The 18386-nt window shown below is 35.6% G+C and overlaps 4 protein-coding genes across 4 annotated transcripts; all 4 read left to right on the plus strand.

Moving 5' to 3' along the window:
- The first annotated feature begins 348 nt into the window (after positions 1-348).
- On the plus strand, positions 349-2921 carry LOC123890132 (xanthosine methyltransferase 2-like). The gene is made up of 4 exons (XM_045939685.1): positions 349-435; positions 667-1068; positions 1162-1416; positions 2405-2921. The coding sequence occupies exons 1-4, from the start codon at positions 361-363 to the stop codon at positions 2765-2767; spliced, it is 1095 nt and encodes a 364-aa protein (XP_045795641.1). The 5' UTR covers positions 349-360; the 3' UTR covers positions 2768-2921.
- A 4183-nt stretch (positions 2922-7104) lies between these two features.
- Positions 7105-8487, plus strand: LOC123891701. The gene has a single exon (XM_045941607.1). The coding sequence runs from the start codon at positions 7105-7107 to the stop codon at positions 8485-8487; it is 1383 nt and encodes a 460-aa protein (XP_045797563.1).
- A 3059-nt stretch (positions 8488-11546) lies between these two features.
- On the plus strand, positions 11547-12929 carry LOC123891703. The gene has a single exon (XM_045941608.1). The coding sequence runs from the start codon at positions 11547-11549 to the stop codon at positions 12927-12929; it is 1383 nt and encodes a 460-aa protein (XP_045797564.1).
- A 3059-nt stretch (positions 12930-15988) lies between these two features.
- On the plus strand, positions 15989-17371 carry LOC123891705. Its single transcript, XM_045941610.1, has one exon. The coding sequence runs from the start codon at positions 15989-15991 to the stop codon at positions 17369-17371; it is 1383 nt and encodes a 460-aa protein (XP_045797566.1).
- Positions 17372-18386: the final 1015 nt, after the last annotated feature.

Here is an 18386-nt window from a genome sequence, read left to right on the forward strand (position 1 = left end):
AAATAATGATATGTATGTTTCAATCGACTAGTGATTTTCCTTTTGTATTAAGAATATTCCTTATAATTTGTAAGGTTTGGTTGAAGAGGAGAAATTGAACTTGTTTGATTCCAGCATACCATCACAAATGTAGAGGATAAGGCAATTGATTCAAGCCGCCGTTTTGTCGTTTTCTCAACAAAAAAATACGCAGTGTGAAGAATGAACGGAACGGTGCAGCAATAAACGAATGGAAAAGAAAACACGACGTTTTGTCGTTTTCATTATTATCTTACCTACGGACCCTTGCCTTGGCTATCTTCTATAAATATGTACGAGTTCGTCAACATTCAATTCAATATAGTTGTATTTCTTTTCATCATGGCAATGGAACGAGTCCTTCACATGAAGGGTGGTGTGGGCGAAACAAGCTACGCAAATAACTCCTTAATGCAGGTATATTATCTTATCTTGTTTTTTTATTTATGCAAATCTTGTTGATTTTCGCATCTCCGGTTAAAAATCACTGTGTTTGTAGCTAATTGATAGCTAATTAGCTATCAATTAGTTACAAACACAACCGAGAGAGATGAAAATCAACATGATTTGCACGTAAAGGACATTTTTAAGCCCAATATTATTTTATGTATGTGATATTCACCTCAAACTAATTATTAATTTGTGCAGAGAAAAGTGATAAAGCAAGTGAAAACTATGCTCAAAGAAAATATGATATTGTTGGTGTCCCGCAAAACCTTCAATGGTTTCTGGAAAATAGCCGATTTAGGTTGCTCTTCAGGACCAAATACATTTATAGTCATCTCTAATATCTTGAACATCATGCATAAAATTAGCTCGAAGTTAAACCATGACATAACACCTACATTTCAAATTTATCTCAATGATCTATTTGAAAATGATTTCAATACCATCTTCAAGTTACTTCCTGATTTCTACCAACAAAAAAAAGAAGAGAATGTTGGAGAATGCTTCATAAATGCAACACCAGGAAATTTTTATGGACGACTTTTTCCAAATAATTACATCGACTTTTTTCATTCCTCCTATTGTCTCCATTGGCTATCTCAGGTTAGCATTCACAAATCCAATTTGAATGTAACATAGATGCTTCGTTTTAGAAAAGAAGTTAACTATGTTTGAAATTTTATTTTATGGTGTTAGGCCCCGAAAAATTTGGCCAAGAATGCGGAACCACTTAACAAGGGAAACATTTACATCTCAAAAACAAGTTCTCCATCAGTTTATGAAGCATATTATAAGCAATTTGAAAGAGATTTCAAATATTTTCTAAAGTCACGATTTGAGGAATTAGCATCAGATGGTATGATGGTACTAACATTCATTGGTAGAGAAGCAACTAACTTCACTTCTGTTCAAGGGGTTGTTGGCATGGTACTAAACGACATGGTCCAAGAGGTAATGCTGAGGTTTGATATATAGTAACCAATAAGAAATAATTATATTGAACGATTTAAAAATAAAAATATTACTAGTTACTAGTCTCAAATATTTTACACACATTAGGTAGTTCCTTTTACATGATAGAAACTATAACTAGATAAATGTTAGTAATTGCATTTATTTATTTAAGTTGTATATTTGTCAAAAAAACATGACTAACTACAATAACTTATCCTAACTTTTTATAATGAGTTAACTTATGTCACCATATTCCCAATTATTGATCAACATATATTATATGAGACTCGGAATAACATATGAAGCACATACTCCAACACAAACACCTGATACGATGGACACGTCGACATTACAAATATAAAAAGTATAGGATATATCGACACCGCTAAATATTTATCAAAAATCTAAATTGAGAATCAAAATATGTGCATGTGCATCTAATTAGTTGAGCAAATTAATTTTTTTTTTAAAAAAATAAATTTAAATCAAGTTATGATAGTATTTGATCTTTATTTATTCATCTACTAGAAAAAAACTAAAAAAATTGTAATTAAAATGTGAAGTCTTTAATCCATCATAGATCAACATTGTTTTTTTTCCACATCATATTGTGTATATATCTTATACGTGTCTTACGAGAGTAAAAACAAAGGAAACAAAAATCTTTTGGGACACTAGTTCGACACATGTTGTACGAGTGTCTTACAAGTGTCAGACACGAATCCAAGGAGTGTCAGAGTAAAGGAAAAAATTATTTTTTTTGGACATTGAATCTGAGCTATTCGACACGTGTCGTAGAGTGTCATACAAGTGTTGGACACTAACACATGTCAGATATTGCGATACGCCTAATCATAGAGGTGTTGGTGCTTCATATAACAACAGAAAAAAAAAAGCATTTGCTTTTAAGTTATGATTTTCCTTTTGGATTAAGCATAATCCTTATAATTCCTTTTGTATTACAAAACTTCCTTATAATTTGTAGGGTTTGGTTGAAGAGGAGAAATTGGACTTGTTTGATTTTCCTGCATACCATCCAAATGTACAGGAAGTAAGACAATTGATTGAGGAAGAAGGATCTTTTACCCTTCAAAATATTAAGACTTTAAAAATGGCTTGGGATGCAAATCTTGAGAAAGATGTTGATTATGTTGTTGATAGCAAAATGAGAGGAGAGATCATAGCCAAGTATCATAGAGCTGTTTATGAACCTCTTTTAATAGCTGGGTTTGGTGAAAATATCATGGATGAATTGTTTTCAAGGTTTGCAAAGATGACTGCACAACTCATTGAGATAGAGACTTTGGAGTTTACTAATATTGTATTGTTTGTAACCAAGGATTCTTGAAGATGGTAAGATGAAAGTTGTACTTTATCCAAGAATTAAAATTAGAATAAGATGGTAAAATAAGGCTGCCATAGTTTGATGTTTGTCCTTTTGATTCTTGTATTATATTATTACATGGTTTTGGTTTGTCCTACATTAACCTTGCCGGGATTTCCTTTGTTTTTCTTCTTTCCTGGTAGCGCCTTTGAAGGGTTCTAGCTTGTTGGTGGTGTGTCTTCTTATTTATTTGTAGTTTTATTTTCCTATTTGTTTTCTTGTTTTAACTTAGAGATTATTGAGTTCTAATGGAGTGTAGTCCGCGTGCCTTCTTATTCAATTGAACTTTTTCTTGTACCTTTTTTTCCGTTTCTATTGAACTTTTTCTAATTTCTACCTTATTTTGTAGTATTTGGCGTCTCACCTTGTGTTTGGGCTCAATCCCTCATTATTATCTACTTTGCTTATAATTTTTTTTCTTTAATATGACTTAAATTAAGAGTATAAATATGCATTATGCTCAAAACTTTCTATCAACTGGACATTTAGAATCAAATAACAGTTTTATCTGTATCTTATTTTGTATTATTTGACGTCTATTAATAATTATGCTGTAATGACATTACAATTTGACTACATCCTACTTTTACTTTTATCTTGTGTTTGAGCATCAACCTATATATATCATTATTCATTAATATATGCTTTTGCTTATATAAAAAATTCTTTAATATAAATTAGATAAAGGGATAAAAGTACTTGGTTAGAAACACTATGACAAAGACATTTGATATCCTGAATGGGTTGAAACATTGACGTATCCTGAACCCTAGGTCAGGGTTCGAATTATCAAAAAAAAAAGTGAGTGCTAATAACACAACTGCAGAGGATCAATTGGACAGTGATCATACTAGCGTTTTTTAGTCATATGCATGCACATACATCATAAATAGATTGTGTACACCTTTACTTCAAAACAAATCAGCATATACCATCTCTTATACAACAAACCAGCTAACCTGATCAACTCAAAGTCTTTGGCTCATTTTGTTATGCCTCAACCCTTCAATCTCAATTCTCCAAGAACTAAACTAGATCCTAGAGCCAAAAAAATGTACCTTTATTGGATACAAATTTGACATGAAGGGAGCCATTATTTTTTACCTTAACAATCGTAATATATTTATCTCTAGAAAACCCACTTGGGTTGGTCTGTTGGTATTGACTTGGTACTTGAGAGTGTGCTCCTTCTTAAAGTCGGATGTTCGATTCTCTCTGGTGCTAATTTGAGTGGGCTAATTTATCTTCAAAAAATATATATTTGTCTCCAGAAATTTCCTCCATAATAATGATCATATTCTACCTTACCTTAGTTCTAATAATTCTGTTGAATGGACTTATCACTCATCCATTACTCATTCTCACTGACCCTACTGATCAAAACAAAATTCCCATTATCTCTAATGACCATATCCATAGGTCCAAATTAACAACCTCCGCCTACTTCAAATGATCTCACACTTTGAGCCAGATACCAACATTGAGTTCCTAATTCATAGACAAGTTATTCCTATACACAACAATACTCAAAATGACCAAACCTCTAAACCCATTCACATTGATCCTCCTACTCACACTGAACCCTCAACTGAGCAAAACAATCATATACCCCAACTAATTATTAGATCTCTACTAGACCCTCCATCAAGCCTGCACATCTCTCAAACTACATATGCAATCTTTCAAGAGGTTTATTTCAGTCAACATATTTTGGTATACTCTATATCTCATATCTGTTTCTCGTTCCTATTTAAACATATCTAAGACTTTTGGGAGATATGTCATGTCTATAACTGCTGACATTGAACCTGGAGATTACAAGCAGGCTAGTCAGCATCAGTGTGCTTCCTAATTAAGGATCTAGGTCATATCAAGTATACTTCCTGGGTATTTAAGCATCACACTCCGGCCGGACAAGGCATCGCTATTTGTCAAAAGGAAATACTGTCTTGATTTCTTACAAGACATAGGTCTCATAGGCTCCAAACCAACTTCAACACCACTTGACCCCTATTTTAAGTTACAGCAGGATTCTAGTGTAGCTTATGAGTACATTAGTGGTTACGGACGACACATAAAAGTTTATTCTTTCCAAGGCCTGATATCTCTTTTTCTACTTAGCAATTGAGTCAATTCCTTTCTTCACCTACCATTACTCTCTATGAAACTGCTTGTAGAGTCCTTTTTATCTGAAAGGGACACCAGGTCGTGGCTTATTCTTTCCAAGACATTCAATTGCAACTTTAGGATTTGCAGATGCTGACTGGGCTAACTTTGCAGACACCAGAAGATCCACATCAGGATATTGTTTCTTCCTAGGGTCTTAGAAATTATGATTCTATATTTATATGTCTTACTTGAAATATATAATTATGTGCATTTTTTAACTTAAAGTTGCTTATAGCATTTCATTCATAATAATAAATTGAACACATGTAGGAGAGTAAATAGTCAATTTAGTCCCTAAACTATCATTCTATCACCAATCTAGTCCCTAAATTAGTAAAATCAACTAAAAAGTCACTAAACTCTACCCATCCATCAATTTAATCCCACAATAGAAAAAGCATAAAACCACTTAAACTAGTACATTCAACTTAAACCATAAAATAAACTTAACCACAATTTAAAGCATAATGCATTCTTGTAAAAAAAAAAAAAACATAACGCATTCATTCATTAACGGCGGTGATTGAGAGGTTTTAGTTGCAAGCAAAACGGCCACAGCCGGAGGGTTGAGAGCATGGTGGTTGGCGGCTAGTCCTTGGAAGTTTCCGTTGAAGGTTGAATGGAAGGAGAAAAGGTAGTTTTATTGTAGGGTTTTAGAGAATGAGTGATTTAAAAGAAAAGTTAAGTGTGAGGGACTAAATTGATGGATGTGAGTATATTAGGGACTTTTGGTTGCTTTTAATAGTTTAAAGACTAAATTGGTGAGAGAGTGATAATATAGGGACTAAATTGACTGTTTACTCACATGTAGGAATATAAATAAGAAGGGTTGTGCTAACATGTGCCCTAAGGGCACATTTTAAGGTTCATTTAATTAACTGATATCTCATTTAATTTACTTCAAAAATAGCAATAATCATCTTTATTAATTTAAAGATATGATTCACTATATTTATTACCCATTTTAAAAAATGCATAGGCAAAAATATGATACTTGCCAAATATGATGACGTGCTTGGTCAAAAAAAATTTCTACAAAACTTTTTTTTTTGTCAAACCTTTTTTTTTTTTTTTTTAAGTTGAAAAAATAATTAAATTATAGTAAGTATTATAAAATTCTAAAACATATTAGCAATTCAAAAGCTAAATCTGTGGCTATCCTTGCAAGAGACCTCATTGCGTTGCCTCTTAACGAACTCTACAGAAGTTCCTGTAAAATACATTAAAAAGTATTTAAGACACTAACAACCATTAATAATACTACATCTTGTTTGTTACTGTGAATGAGTAAACAACTCGTATAGAATCTAATTCATTGTACCAAAAAAAAAAAAAAAAAGAATCTAATTCAAAATCAACTATATCCATATGTAAATCTTTCACCCACCAATAAGGCTAATAACAAACCAAGCGCTTCCCCAAGTCCACATGACATAAACCCACTTAGTTTTTGCTAGCACAAATTGACACTCTGCTCGTCTCTTATATACAAGTGTCTATTCCCACTTTATTGAAATTTGACTAAAAATATGCATCTATGTTGTACTTGTATCAATTGGGAGCTGATTTCTGCCGTATGATATGATCATAATTTGGTTGCAGCTATGTTGTAGTACGTAGACCAAACCTGGTGTGCCGAATTCAAATTCAAATTATTTTTCAATATTGATATGACATTCATATGCCACATTTTTTGGGTATGTTACTAAGAGCATCTTCTTAAAGAGATGCTATTTTGGATATCATACATTACTAATAAATGGTACTTAAAATTGTTGTTTTGTAATTGTTCAAACCTAGTTTAGAAGTTAGTTTCATTTCAAGTTAGTTGGTTGTAACTAACTTGTTAGTTAGTAGTTGGTTAGTTGGTTACTTGTCTATCAAGTTAACCACCTATCTTTTGTTTTCTATAAGTAGGAGTTAGAATAAAGTGTAGACATCATCTCTTGTAAACTTTTCTGATATTCTCTAATCAATAAAACTCTTTTCTTTCTCCCTAAATTCTCTTCTTCTTCAATAACACAAAGTGTGTATGCTTGTTCTCCAACAAATTGGTATCTAGAGCCTTATGGTTCATTGTGTAGCATCACAAGATTCAGGTTCTTGGGTAAGATTGTCAACATTCAGAGGCAATGGCAAGTGGCAATGGTGGTTTACCCAACAATCTTCCAATTCTTGATGGAAAGAATTGGGAACGATGGAACAAGCAAATGAAATATTTGTTTAGATTTCAAGATACACTAGATGTGGTGATTAATGGTGTTGCAGCATTACCTACAAATGCAAATGCAGAGGCAAAAAACAATCACAAAGATTTGAAGAAGAAAAATTGCAAGACAATGTATGCAATTCAGGCTGCACTGAATTCAGCAAATTTTGATAAGATCTCTCATGCTGAAACATCTAAAGAAGCATGGGATATCTTGGTGAAGTATTATGATGGTGGAGAAAAAGTGAAAGCTGTGAAACTACAATCATTGAGGAGGCAGTATGAATTACTGCAAATGGACAACAATGAATCGATTGGATCTTATGCATCAAAGGTTCAAGCACTGGTTCACACCATGAAGAGTTGTGGTGAAGAAATATCTGAGAAGATGATTGTTGAAAAGGTAATGAGAACCTTAACCCCTAATTTTGATCATGTTATTGTTGCTATCCAAGAAGCTGGTACAGTAGCAGACATGAAATTAGAAGATTTGGTTGGTTCTTTAGAAGCACATGAATTGATGATTAATGAGAGAAAGGGTGTACAAGAATATGTGCAAGCGTTGAAAGCTCAAACATTCAAGAAGAATGGTGGCTACAAAGGAAAGAATAAGTCCAAGAATGCTTCACAAAACCAGCAGAAATTTGATGAAAAATCTGAATCCTTCAAGAAAGGAGGAGGAACATCAAATTCGAATCCAAAGAAAAAGGATAAAAGTCACATTCAATGTTACAATTGCCAGAAGTGGGGTCATTATGCATCTGAATGCAGATCAAAGAAGGCAAAAGACAGTGATGATGAAGCAAACTTGGTGGAAGAAAACTCATATGAAGGTAAAGGTGCTGTAACCTTCATGGCTGCTATGTCAGAAGATAAAATTGCTAGTGGAGCATGGTTCTTAGACACAGGGTGTTCCAATCATATGACTGGTCATAAAGACTGGCTGATCAAATTTGATGACACAAAGAAAAGCAAAGTGAAACTAGCATATGGTAGGTCCATACAAGCAGAAGGCACTGGGAACATGCTAATCAAGAGAAAGAATGGTAGTTCTGCCATAGTTGAAAATATCTTGTTTGTACCAGGTATGGATTGTAACTTGCTTAGTGTTGGTCAATTAATAGAGAAAGGCTTCTCAGTTAGTATAAAGAATGAAAACTTTGAACTCTATGATCCTGCAAACATGTTAGTATTGAGGTCACCTTTGGCTAAGAATAGAACTTTCAAAACTGTGATCAACAATGCTACAGTAGAATGCATGAAAGTTGTGTCAGAAGATAAACAAAATTGGTTGTGGCACTTGTGATTTGGCCATTTGAATTTTAAATATCTGAACCAGTTAGCAAGCAAGTAAATGGTAGCAGAACTGCCCAAAATTCAAATGCAAGATAAGATTTGTGAGGGTTGCTTAGCAGGCAAGCAAACCAGGAACGTTTTCAAAAAATCTTTACCATTAAGATCTACAAATGTTTTGGAAGTTGTACACTCAGATGTGTGTGGACCATTTGATGTAAAATCACTTGGTGGAAACAGGTACTTCATAACATTTGTGGATGAATTCAGCAGAAAAATGTGGGTTTACTTGATACAGTCAAAAGATGAGGCATTTGAGGTGTTCAAAAGATTCAAGGCTTTGGTAGAGAATCAATGCAGCAAGAGAATTAAGATTCTCAGAACTGATGGAGGAGGTGAGTATACTTCAAGGAGGTTTGAGTCATTTTGTGAAAAGAATGGCATTGAACATGAAGTCACAGCTCCATACACACCTCAGCACAATGGTTTGGCTGAGAGAAGGAACAGAACAATACTTGACATGGCTAGATGCATGGTGAAGCATAGAAATCTGCGTAAGTCATTCTGGGGTGAAGCTGTAAGTACTGCAGTGTATGTGTTAAACAGATGCCCTACAAAGAAACTCAAAGACAAAGTACTAGAAGAAGTATGGAGTGGCAAGAAGCCAAGTGTAAGTCACTTTAGAGTTTTCGGTGCATTGTGCTACAAGCATGTACCAGAAGCCAAGAGAAAGAAGCTGGATGATAGAAGTGAATCAATGATTCTAGTAGGCTATCATGTAACTGGAGCTTACAAACTGTACAATCCAACAACAAAGAAAATGATATACAACAGAGATGTCATTGTTGATGAAGCAAAGAGCTGTGATTGGATATCTGGCAGCAGTACAAGCAAGCCAGTGATAAGCTTAACTGAAGATGAAGCATCAGATGCAGCAGATGCTGAAGCTTCAGAAGCAGCAGATGCTGATGCTTCAAAAGCAGCAGATGCTGAAGCTTCAGAAGTTGGAACTAGAGCCAGATCATCAAGGGCAAGAAAAACTCCAGCCAGATTACAAGATTGTGATGTGGTAAATGATAATGAGGTAAATGAAGATGGTGATCTAGTACACTTTGCACTGCAAGCAGGAGCAGAACCTGTTAATCATATTGAAGCTCTGAATAACATGAAATGGAAGCAAGCTATGGAGGAAGAACTATGTGCCATTGAGAAGAATCATACATGGGAGATAGTCAAGTTACCATCAGGCAAGAAAGCAATAGCAGTAAAATGGGTGTTCAAATTGAAGCTCAACCTAGATGGCTCCATAGCAAAGCACAAAGCAAGATTGGTTGCAAGAGGTTTTCTGCAAAGAGAAGGGCTGGATTACTCAAAGGTTTACTCACCTGTTGCTAGAACTGAGACTGTAAGGCTGGTAGTAGCTATAGCAAATGCAAGAGATTGGCCTATGTACCATCTAGATGTCAAATCTGCTTTTCTAAATGGATCATTAGAAGAAGTAGTTTTTGTGACTCAACCTCCTGGTTTTGTGATAAAAGGTAAAGAAAACATGGTATACAGGTTGAAGAAAGCCCTATATGGTTTGAAGCAAGCTCCAAGAGCCTGGAACAAAAGAATTGATGGATTCCTTGTGAAACAAGGTTTCAGCAAATGCAAGTCAGAATATGGAGTTTATGTACAAAAGTCAACTTCAAGCATCATTCTTATATATTTGTATGTTGATGATCTCTTAGTAACTGGGAGCGACATAGCTAAGATTGAGAAGTTCAAAACTGTCATGATGACTGAATTTGAAATGACAGATTTGGGAGAAATATCTTACTTCTTAGGAATCGAATTTTTGAAAACTTCAAAAGGATTAATGCTACATCAAAGAAAGTATGCTGGTGAGATTTTGAAGAGATTTAATATGTCTGATTGTACCCATGCTATAACTCCAATGGAGACAAATCTTAAGCTGGAAAAGAATGAAAGTGAAGATGCAGTGGATCCTACAATGTTCAAACAGATTGTTGGTTCATTGAGTTATCTGTGCAATAGCAGGCCAGACATATGCTTTGCAGTTGGCTTGATTAGCAGATTTATGGAGGATCTTAGACAATCTCACATGAAAGCTGCTATGAGAATATTGAGGTACATAGCTAGCACACTAGATTTTGGAATTCTCTTTCCAAAGTCAGCAGTGAATGCAAAATCATAGATAATTTGCTATTCAGATGCTGATTGGTGTGGTGATAAAGTGGATAGAAGAAGTACCACTGGCTATTTCTTCAAGTATTTGAATGCTTCAGTTGCTTGGTGTTCAAGGAAGCAACCAGTAGTTGCACTTTCCTCGCGTGAAGCAGAATATATTGTTGGTTCTTATGCAGCATGTCAAGCCCTATGGATTAACTTAATGCTTAAGGAATTGAAGATCAATGTGAAGAAGCCAATTACACTGCAAATTGACAATCAATCTACAATAAACTTAGCTAAAAATCCAGTGCTGCATGGAAGAAGCAAACATATAGAAGCCAGATTTCACTTCTTGAGGGAGCAGGTGAATCAAGGTAGCTTAGAAGTAATTCATTGTGCTACTGGTTCACAAGTTGCAGATATTATGACTAAGAGTTTGAAGATTGACAGATTTTTGAACTTAAGGAATTCACTTGGTGTGTTCCAACTTAGATCATGATGTTGAACTTGTTGTATAGGTTTGAAAATTAAGGGAGCATGTTGTTTTGTAATTGTTCAAACCTAGTTAAGAAGTTAGTTTCATTTCAAGTTAGTTGGTTGTAACTAACTTGTTAGTTAGTAGTTGGTTAGTTGGTTACTTGTCTATCAAGTTAACCACCTATCTTTTGTTTTCTATAAGTAGGAGTTAGAATAAAGTGTAGACATCATCTCTTGTAAACTTTTCTCATATTCTCTAATCAATAAAACTCTTTTCTTTCTCCCTAAATTCTCTTCTTCTTCAATAACACAAAGTGTGTGTGCTTGTTCTCCAACAAATTGGTATCTAGAGCCTTATGGTTCATTGTGTAGCATCACAAGATTCAGGTTCTTGGGTAAGATTGTCAACATTCAGAGGCAATGGCAAGTGGCAATGGTGGTTTACCCAACAATCTTCCAATTCTTGATGGAAAGAATTGGGAACGATGGAACAAGCAAATGAAATATTTGTTTAGATTTCAAGATACACTAGATGTGGTGATTAATGGTGTTGCAGCATTACCTACAAATGCAAATGCAGAGGCAAAAAACAATCACAAAGATTTGAAGAAGAAAAATTGCAAGACAATGTATGCAATTCAGGCTGCACTGAATTCAGCAAATTTTGATAAGATCTCTCATGCTGAAACATCTAAAGAAGCATGGGATATCTTGGTGAAGTATTATGATGGTGGAGAAAAAGTGAAAGCTGTGAAACTACAATCATTGAGGAGGCAGTATGAATTACTGCAAATGGACAACAATGAATCGATTGGATCTTATGCATCAAAGGTTCAAGCACTGGTTCACACCATGAAGAGTTGTGGTGAAGAAATATCTGAGAAGATGATTGTTGAAAAGGTAATGAGAACCTTAACCCCTAATTTTGATCATGTTATTGTTGCTATCCAAGAAGCTGGTACAGTAGCAGACATGAAATTAGAAGATTTGGTTGGTTCTTTAGAAGCACATGAATTGATGATTAATGAGAGAAAGGGTGTACAAGAATATGTGCAAGCGTTGAAAGCTCAAACATTCAAGAAGAATGGTGGCTACAAAGGAAAGAATAAGTCCAAGAATGCTTCACAAAACCAGCAGAAATTTGATGAAAAATCTGAATCCTTCAAGAAAGGAGGAGGAACATCAAATTCGAATCCAAAGAAAAAGGATAAAAGTCACATTCAATGTTACAATTGCCAGAAGTGGGGTCATTATGCATCTGAATGCAGATCAAAGAAGGCAAAAGACAGTGATGATGAAGCAAACTTGGTGGAAGAAAACTCATATGAAGGTAAAGGTGCTGTAACCTTCATGGCTGCTATGTCAGAAGATAAAATTGCTAGTGGAGCATGGTTCTTAGACACAGGGTGTTCCAATCATATGACTGGTCATAAAGACTGGCTGATCAAATTTGATGACACAAAGAAAAGCAAAGTGAAACTAGCATATGGTAGGTCCATACAAGCAGAAGGCACTGGGAACATGCTAATCAAGAGAAAGAATGGTAGTTCTGCCATAGTTGAAAATATCTTGTTTGTACCAGGTATGGATTGTAACTTGCTTAGTGTTGGTCAATTAATAGAGAAAGGCTTCTCAGTTAGTATAAAGAATGAAAACTTTGAACTCTATGATCCTGCAAACATGTTAGTATTGAGGTCACCTTTGGCTAAGAATAGAACTTTCAAAACTGTGATCAACAATGCTACAATAGAATGCATGAAAGTTGTGTCAGAAGATAAACAAAATTGGTTGTGGCACTTGTGATTTGGCCATTTGAATTTTAAATATCTGAACCAGTTAGCAAGCAAGGAAATGGTAGCAGAACTGCCCAAAATTCAAATGCAAGATAAGATTTGTGAGGGTTGCTTAGCAGGCAAGCAAACCAGGAACGTTTTCAAAAAATCTTTACCATTAAGATCTACAAATGTTTTGGAAGTTGTACACTCAGATGTGTGTGGACCATTTGATGTAAAATCACTTGGTGGAAACAGGTACTTCATAACATTTGTGGATGAATTCAGCAGAAAAATGTGGGTTTACTTGATACAGTCAAAAGATGAGGCATTTGAGGTGTTCAAAAGATTCAAGGCTTTGGTAGAGAATCAATGCAGCAAGAGAATTAAGATTCTCAGAACTGATGGAGGAGGTGAGTATACTTCAAGGAGGTTTGAGTCATTTTGTGAAAAGAATGGCATTGAACATGAAGTCACAGCTCCATACACACCTCAGCACAATGGTTTGGCTGAGAGAAGGAACAGAACAATACTTGACATGGCTAGATGCATGGTGAAGCATAGAAATCTGCGTAAGTCATTCTGGGGTGAAGCTGTAAGTACTGCAGTGTATGTGTTAAACAGATGCCCTACAAAGAAACTCAAAGACAAAGTACTAGAAGAAGTATGGAGTGGCAAGAAGCCAAGTGTAAGTCACTTTAGAGTTTTCGGTGCATTGTGCTACAAGCATGTACCAGAAGCCAAGAGAAAGAAGCTGGATGATAGAAGTGAATCAATGATTCTAGTAGGCTATCATGTAACTGGAGCTTACAAACTGTACAATCCAACAACAAAGAAAATGATATACAACAGAGATGTCATTGTTGATGAAGCAAAGAGCTGTGATTGGATATCTGGCAGCAGTACAAGCAAGCCAGTGATAAGCTTAACTGAAGATGAAGCATCAGATGCAGCAGATGCTGAAGCTTCAGAAGCAGCAGATGCTGATGCTTCAAAAGCAGCAGATGCTGAAGCTTCAGAAGTTGGAACTAGAGCCAGATCATCAAGGGCAAGAAAAACTCCAGCCAGATTACAAGATTGTGATGTGGTAAATGATAATGAGGTAAATGAAGATGGTGATCTAGTACACTTTGCACTGCAAGCAGGAGCAGAACCTGTTAATCATATTGAAGCTCTGAATAACATGAAATGGAAGCAAGCTATGGAGGAAGAACTATGTGCCATTGAGAAGAATCATACATGGGAGATAGTCAAGTTACCATCAGGCAAGAAAGCAATAGCAGTAAAATGGGTGTTCAAATTGAAGCTCAACCTAGATGGCTCCATAGCAAAGCACAAAGCAAGATTGGTTGCAAGAGGTTTTCTGCAAAGAGAAGGGCTGGATTACTCAAAGGTTTACTCACCTGTTGCTAGAACTGAGACTGTAAGGCTGGTAGTAGCTATAGCAAATGCAAGAGATTGGCCTATGTACCATCTAGATGTCAAATCTGCTTTTCTAAATGGATCATTAGAAGAAGTAGTTTTTGTGACTCAACCTCCTGGTTTTGTGATAAAAGGTAAAGAAAACATGGTATACAGGTTGAAGAAAGCCCTATATGGTTTGAAGCAAGCTCCAAGAGCCTGGAACAAAAGAATTGATGGATTCCTTGTGAAACAAGGTTTCAGCAAATGCAAGTCAGAATATGGAGTTTATGTACAAAAGTCAACTTCAAGCATCATTCTTATATATTTGTATGTTGATGATCTCTTAGTAACTGGGAGCGACATAGCTAAGATTGAGAAGTTCAAAACTGTCATGATGACTGAATTTGAAATGACAGATTTGGGAGAAATATCTTACTTCTTAGGAATCGAATTTTTGAAAACTTCAAAAGGATTAATGCTACATCAAAGAAAGTATGCTGGTGAGATTTTGAAGAGATTTAATATGTCTGATTGTACCCATGCTATAACTCCAATGGAGACAAATCTTAAGCTGGAAAAGAATGAAAGTGAAGATGCAGTGGATCCTACAATGTTCAAACAGATTGTTGGTTCATTGAGTTATCTGTGCAATAGCAGGCCAGACATATGCTTTGCAGTTGGCTTGATTAGCAGATTTATGGAGGATCTTAGACAATCTCACATGAAAGCTGCTATGAGAATATTGAGGTACATAGCTAGCACACTAGATTTTGGAATTCTCTTTCCAAAGTCAGCAGTGAATGCAAAATCATAGATAATTTGCTATTCAGATGCTGATTGGTGTGGTGATAAAGTGGATAGAAGAAGTACCACTGGCTATTTCTTCAAGTATTTGAATGCTTCAGTTGCTTGGTGTTCAAGGAAGCAACCAGTAGTTGCACTTTCCTCGCGTGAAGCAGAATATATTGTTGGTTCTTATGCAGCATGTCAAGCCCTATGGATTAACTTAATGCTTAAGGAATTGAAGATCAATGTGAAGAAGCCAATTACACTGCAAATTGACAATCAATCTACAATAAACTTAGCTAAAAATCCAGTGCTGCATGGAAGAAGCAAACATATAGAAGCCAGATTTCACTTCTTGAGGGAGCAGGTGAATCAAGGTAGCTTAGAAGTAATTCATTGTGCTACTGGTTCACAAGTTGCAGATATTATGACTAAGAGTTTGAAGATTGACAGATTTTTGAACTTAAGGAATTCACTTGGTGTGTTCCAACTTAGATCATGATGTTGAACTTGTTGTATAGGTTTGAAAATTAAGGGAGCATGTTGTTTTGTAATTGTTCAAACCTAGTTAAGAAGTTAGTTTCATTTCAAGTTAGTTGGTTGTAACTAACTTGTTAGTTAGTAGTTGGTTAGTTGGTTACTTGTCTATCAAGTTAACCACCTATCTTTTGTTTTCTATAAGTAGGAGTTAGAATAAAGTGTAGACATCATCTCTTGTAAACTTTTCTCATATTCTCTAATCAATAAAACTCTTTTCTTTCTCCCTAAATTCTCTTCTTCTTCAATAACACAAAGTGTGTGTGCTTGTTCTCCAACAAATTGGTATCTAGAGCCTTATGGTTCATTGTGTAGCATCACAAGATTCAGGTTCTTGGGTAAGATTGTCAACATTCAGAGGCAATGGCAAGTGGCAATGGTGGTTTACCCAACAATCTTCCAATTCTTGATGGAAAGAATTGGGAACGATGGAACAAGCAAATGAAATATTTGTTTAGATTTCAAGATACACTAGATGTGGTGATTAATGGTGTTGCAGCATTACCTACAAATGCAAATGCAGAGGCAAAAAACAATCACAAAGATTTGAAGAAGAAAAATTGCAAGACAATGTATGCAATTCAGGCTGCACTGAATTCAGCAAATTTTGATAAGATCTCTCATGCTGAAACATCTAAAGAAGCATGGGATATCTTGGTGAAGTATTATGATGGTGGAGAAAAAGTGAAAGCTGTGAAACTACAATCATTGAGGAGGCAGTATGAATTACTGCAAATGGACAACAATGAATCGATTGGATCTTATGCATCAAAGGTTCAAGCACTGGTTCACACCATGAAGAGTTGTGGTGAAGAAATATCTGAGAAGATGATTGTTGAAAAGGTAATGAGAACCTTAACCCCTAATTTTGATCATGTTATTGTTGCTATCCAAGAAGCTGGTACAGTAGCAGACATGAAATTAGAAGATTTGGTTGGTTCTTTAGAAGCACATGAATTGATGATTAATGAGAGAAAGGGTGTACAAGAATATGTGCAAGCGTTGAAAGCTCAAACATTCAAGAAGAATGGTGGCTACAAAGGAAAGAATAAGTCCAAGAATGCTTCACAAAACCAGCAGAAATTTGATGAAAAATCTGAATCCTTCAAGAAAGGAGGAGGAACATCAAATTCGAATCCAAAGAAAAAGGATAAAAGTCACATTCAATGTTACAATTGCCAGAAGTGGGGTCATTATGCATCTGAATGCAGATCAAAGAAGGCAAAAGACAGTGATGATGAAGCAAACTTGGTGGAAGAAAACTCATATGAAGGTAAAGGTGCTGTAACCTTCATGGCTGCTATGTCAGAAGATAAAATTGCTAGTGGAGCATGGTTCTTAGACACAGGGTGTTCCAATCATATGACTGGTCATAAAGACTGGCTGATCAAATTTGATGACACAAAGAAAAGCAAAGTGAAACTAGCATATGGTAGGTCCATACAAGCAGAAGGCACTGGGAACATGCTAATCAAGAGAAAGAATGGTAGTTCTGCCATAGTTGAAAATATCTTGTTTGTACCAGGTATGGATTGTAACTTGCTTAGTGTTGGTCAATTAATAGAGAAAGGCTTCTCAGTTAGTATAAAGAATGAAAACTTTGAACTCTATGATCCTGCAAACATGTTAGTATTGAGGTCACCTTTGGCTAAGAATAGAACTTTCAAAACTGTGATCAACAATGCTACAATAGAATGCATGAAAGTTGTGTCAGAAGATAAACAAAATTGGTTGTGGCACTTGTGATTTGGCCATTTGAATTTTAAATATCTGAACCAGTTAGCAAGCAAGGAAATGGTAGCAGAACTGCCCAAAATTCAAATGCAAGATAAGATTTGTGAGGGTTGCTTAGCAGGCAAGCAAACCAGGAACGTTTTCAAAAAATCTTTACCATTAAGATCTACAAATGTTTTGGAAGTTGTACACTCAGATGTGTGTGGACCATTTGATGTAAAATCACTTGGTGGAAACAGGTACTTCATAACATTTGTGGATGAATTCAGCAGAAAAATGTGGGTTTACTTGATACAGTCAAAAGATGAGGCATTTGAGGTGTTCAAAAGATTCAAGGCTTTGGTAGAGAATCAATGCAGCAAGAGAATTAAGATTCTCAGAACTGATGGAGGAGGTGAGTATACTTCAAGGAGGTTTGAGTCATTTTGTGAAAAGAATGGCATTGAACATGAAGTCACAGCTCCATACACACCTCAGCACAATGGTTTGGCTGAGAGAAGGAACAGAACAATACTTGACATGGCTAGATGCATGGTGAAGCATAGAAATCTGCGTAAGTCATTCTGGGGTGAAGCTGTAAGTACTGCAGTGTATGTGTTAAACAGATGCCCTACAAAGAAACTCAAAGACAAAGTACTAGAAGAAGTATGGAGTGGCAAGAAGCCAAGTGTAAGTCACTTTAGAGTTTTCGGTGCATTGTGCTACAAGCATGTACCAGAAGCCAAGAGAAAGAAGCTGGATGATAGAAGTGAATCAATGATTCTAGTAGGCTATCATGTAACTGGAGCTTACAAACTGTACAATCCAACAACAAAGAAAATGATATACAATAGAGATGTCATTGTTGATGAAGCAAAGAGCTGTGATTGGATATCTGGCAGCAGTACAAGCAAGCCAGTGATAAGCTTAACTGAAGATGAAGCATCAGATGCAGCAGATGCTGAAGCTTCAGAAGCAGCAGATGCTGATGCTTCAAAAGCAGCAGATGCTGAAGCTTCAGAAGTTGGAACTAGAGCCAGATCATCAA

Source organism: Trifolium pratense, linkage group LG6 (genome assembly GCF_020283565.1).
Source record: "Trifolium pratense cultivar HEN17-A07 linkage group LG6, ARS_RC_1.1, whole genome shotgun sequence".
In the NCBI taxonomy this organism is placed as follows: Eukaryota; Viridiplantae; Streptophyta; class Magnoliopsida; order Fabales; family Fabaceae; genus Trifolium; species Trifolium pratense.

Bases quoted from the DNA above. Each gene is read 5' to 3' on its own strand.
- LOC123890132 (XM_045939685.1), top strand. From the start codon at position 361: ATGGCAATGGAACGAGTCCTTCACATGAAGGGTGGTGTGGGCGAAACA. The intron at 436-666 runs GTATATTATCTT...TAATTTGTGCAG, and splicing joins CAAATAACTCCTTAATGCAG to AGAAAAGTGATAAAGCAAGT. The intron at 1,417-2,404 runs GTAATGCTGAGG...TATAATTTGTAG, and splicing joins TAAACGACATGGTCCAAGAG to GGTTTGGTTGAAGAGGAGAA.
- LOC123891705 (XM_045941610.1), top strand. From the start codon at position 15,989: ATGGCAAGTGGCAATGGTGGTTTACCCAACAATCTTCCAATTCTTGAT.
- LOC123891701 (XM_045941607.1), top strand. From the start codon at position 7,105: ATGGCAAGTGGCAATGGTGGTTTACCCAACAATCTTCCAATTCTTGAT.
- LOC123891703 (XM_045941608.1), top strand. From the start codon at position 11,547: ATGGCAAGTGGCAATGGTGGTTTACCCAACAATCTTCCAATTCTTGAT.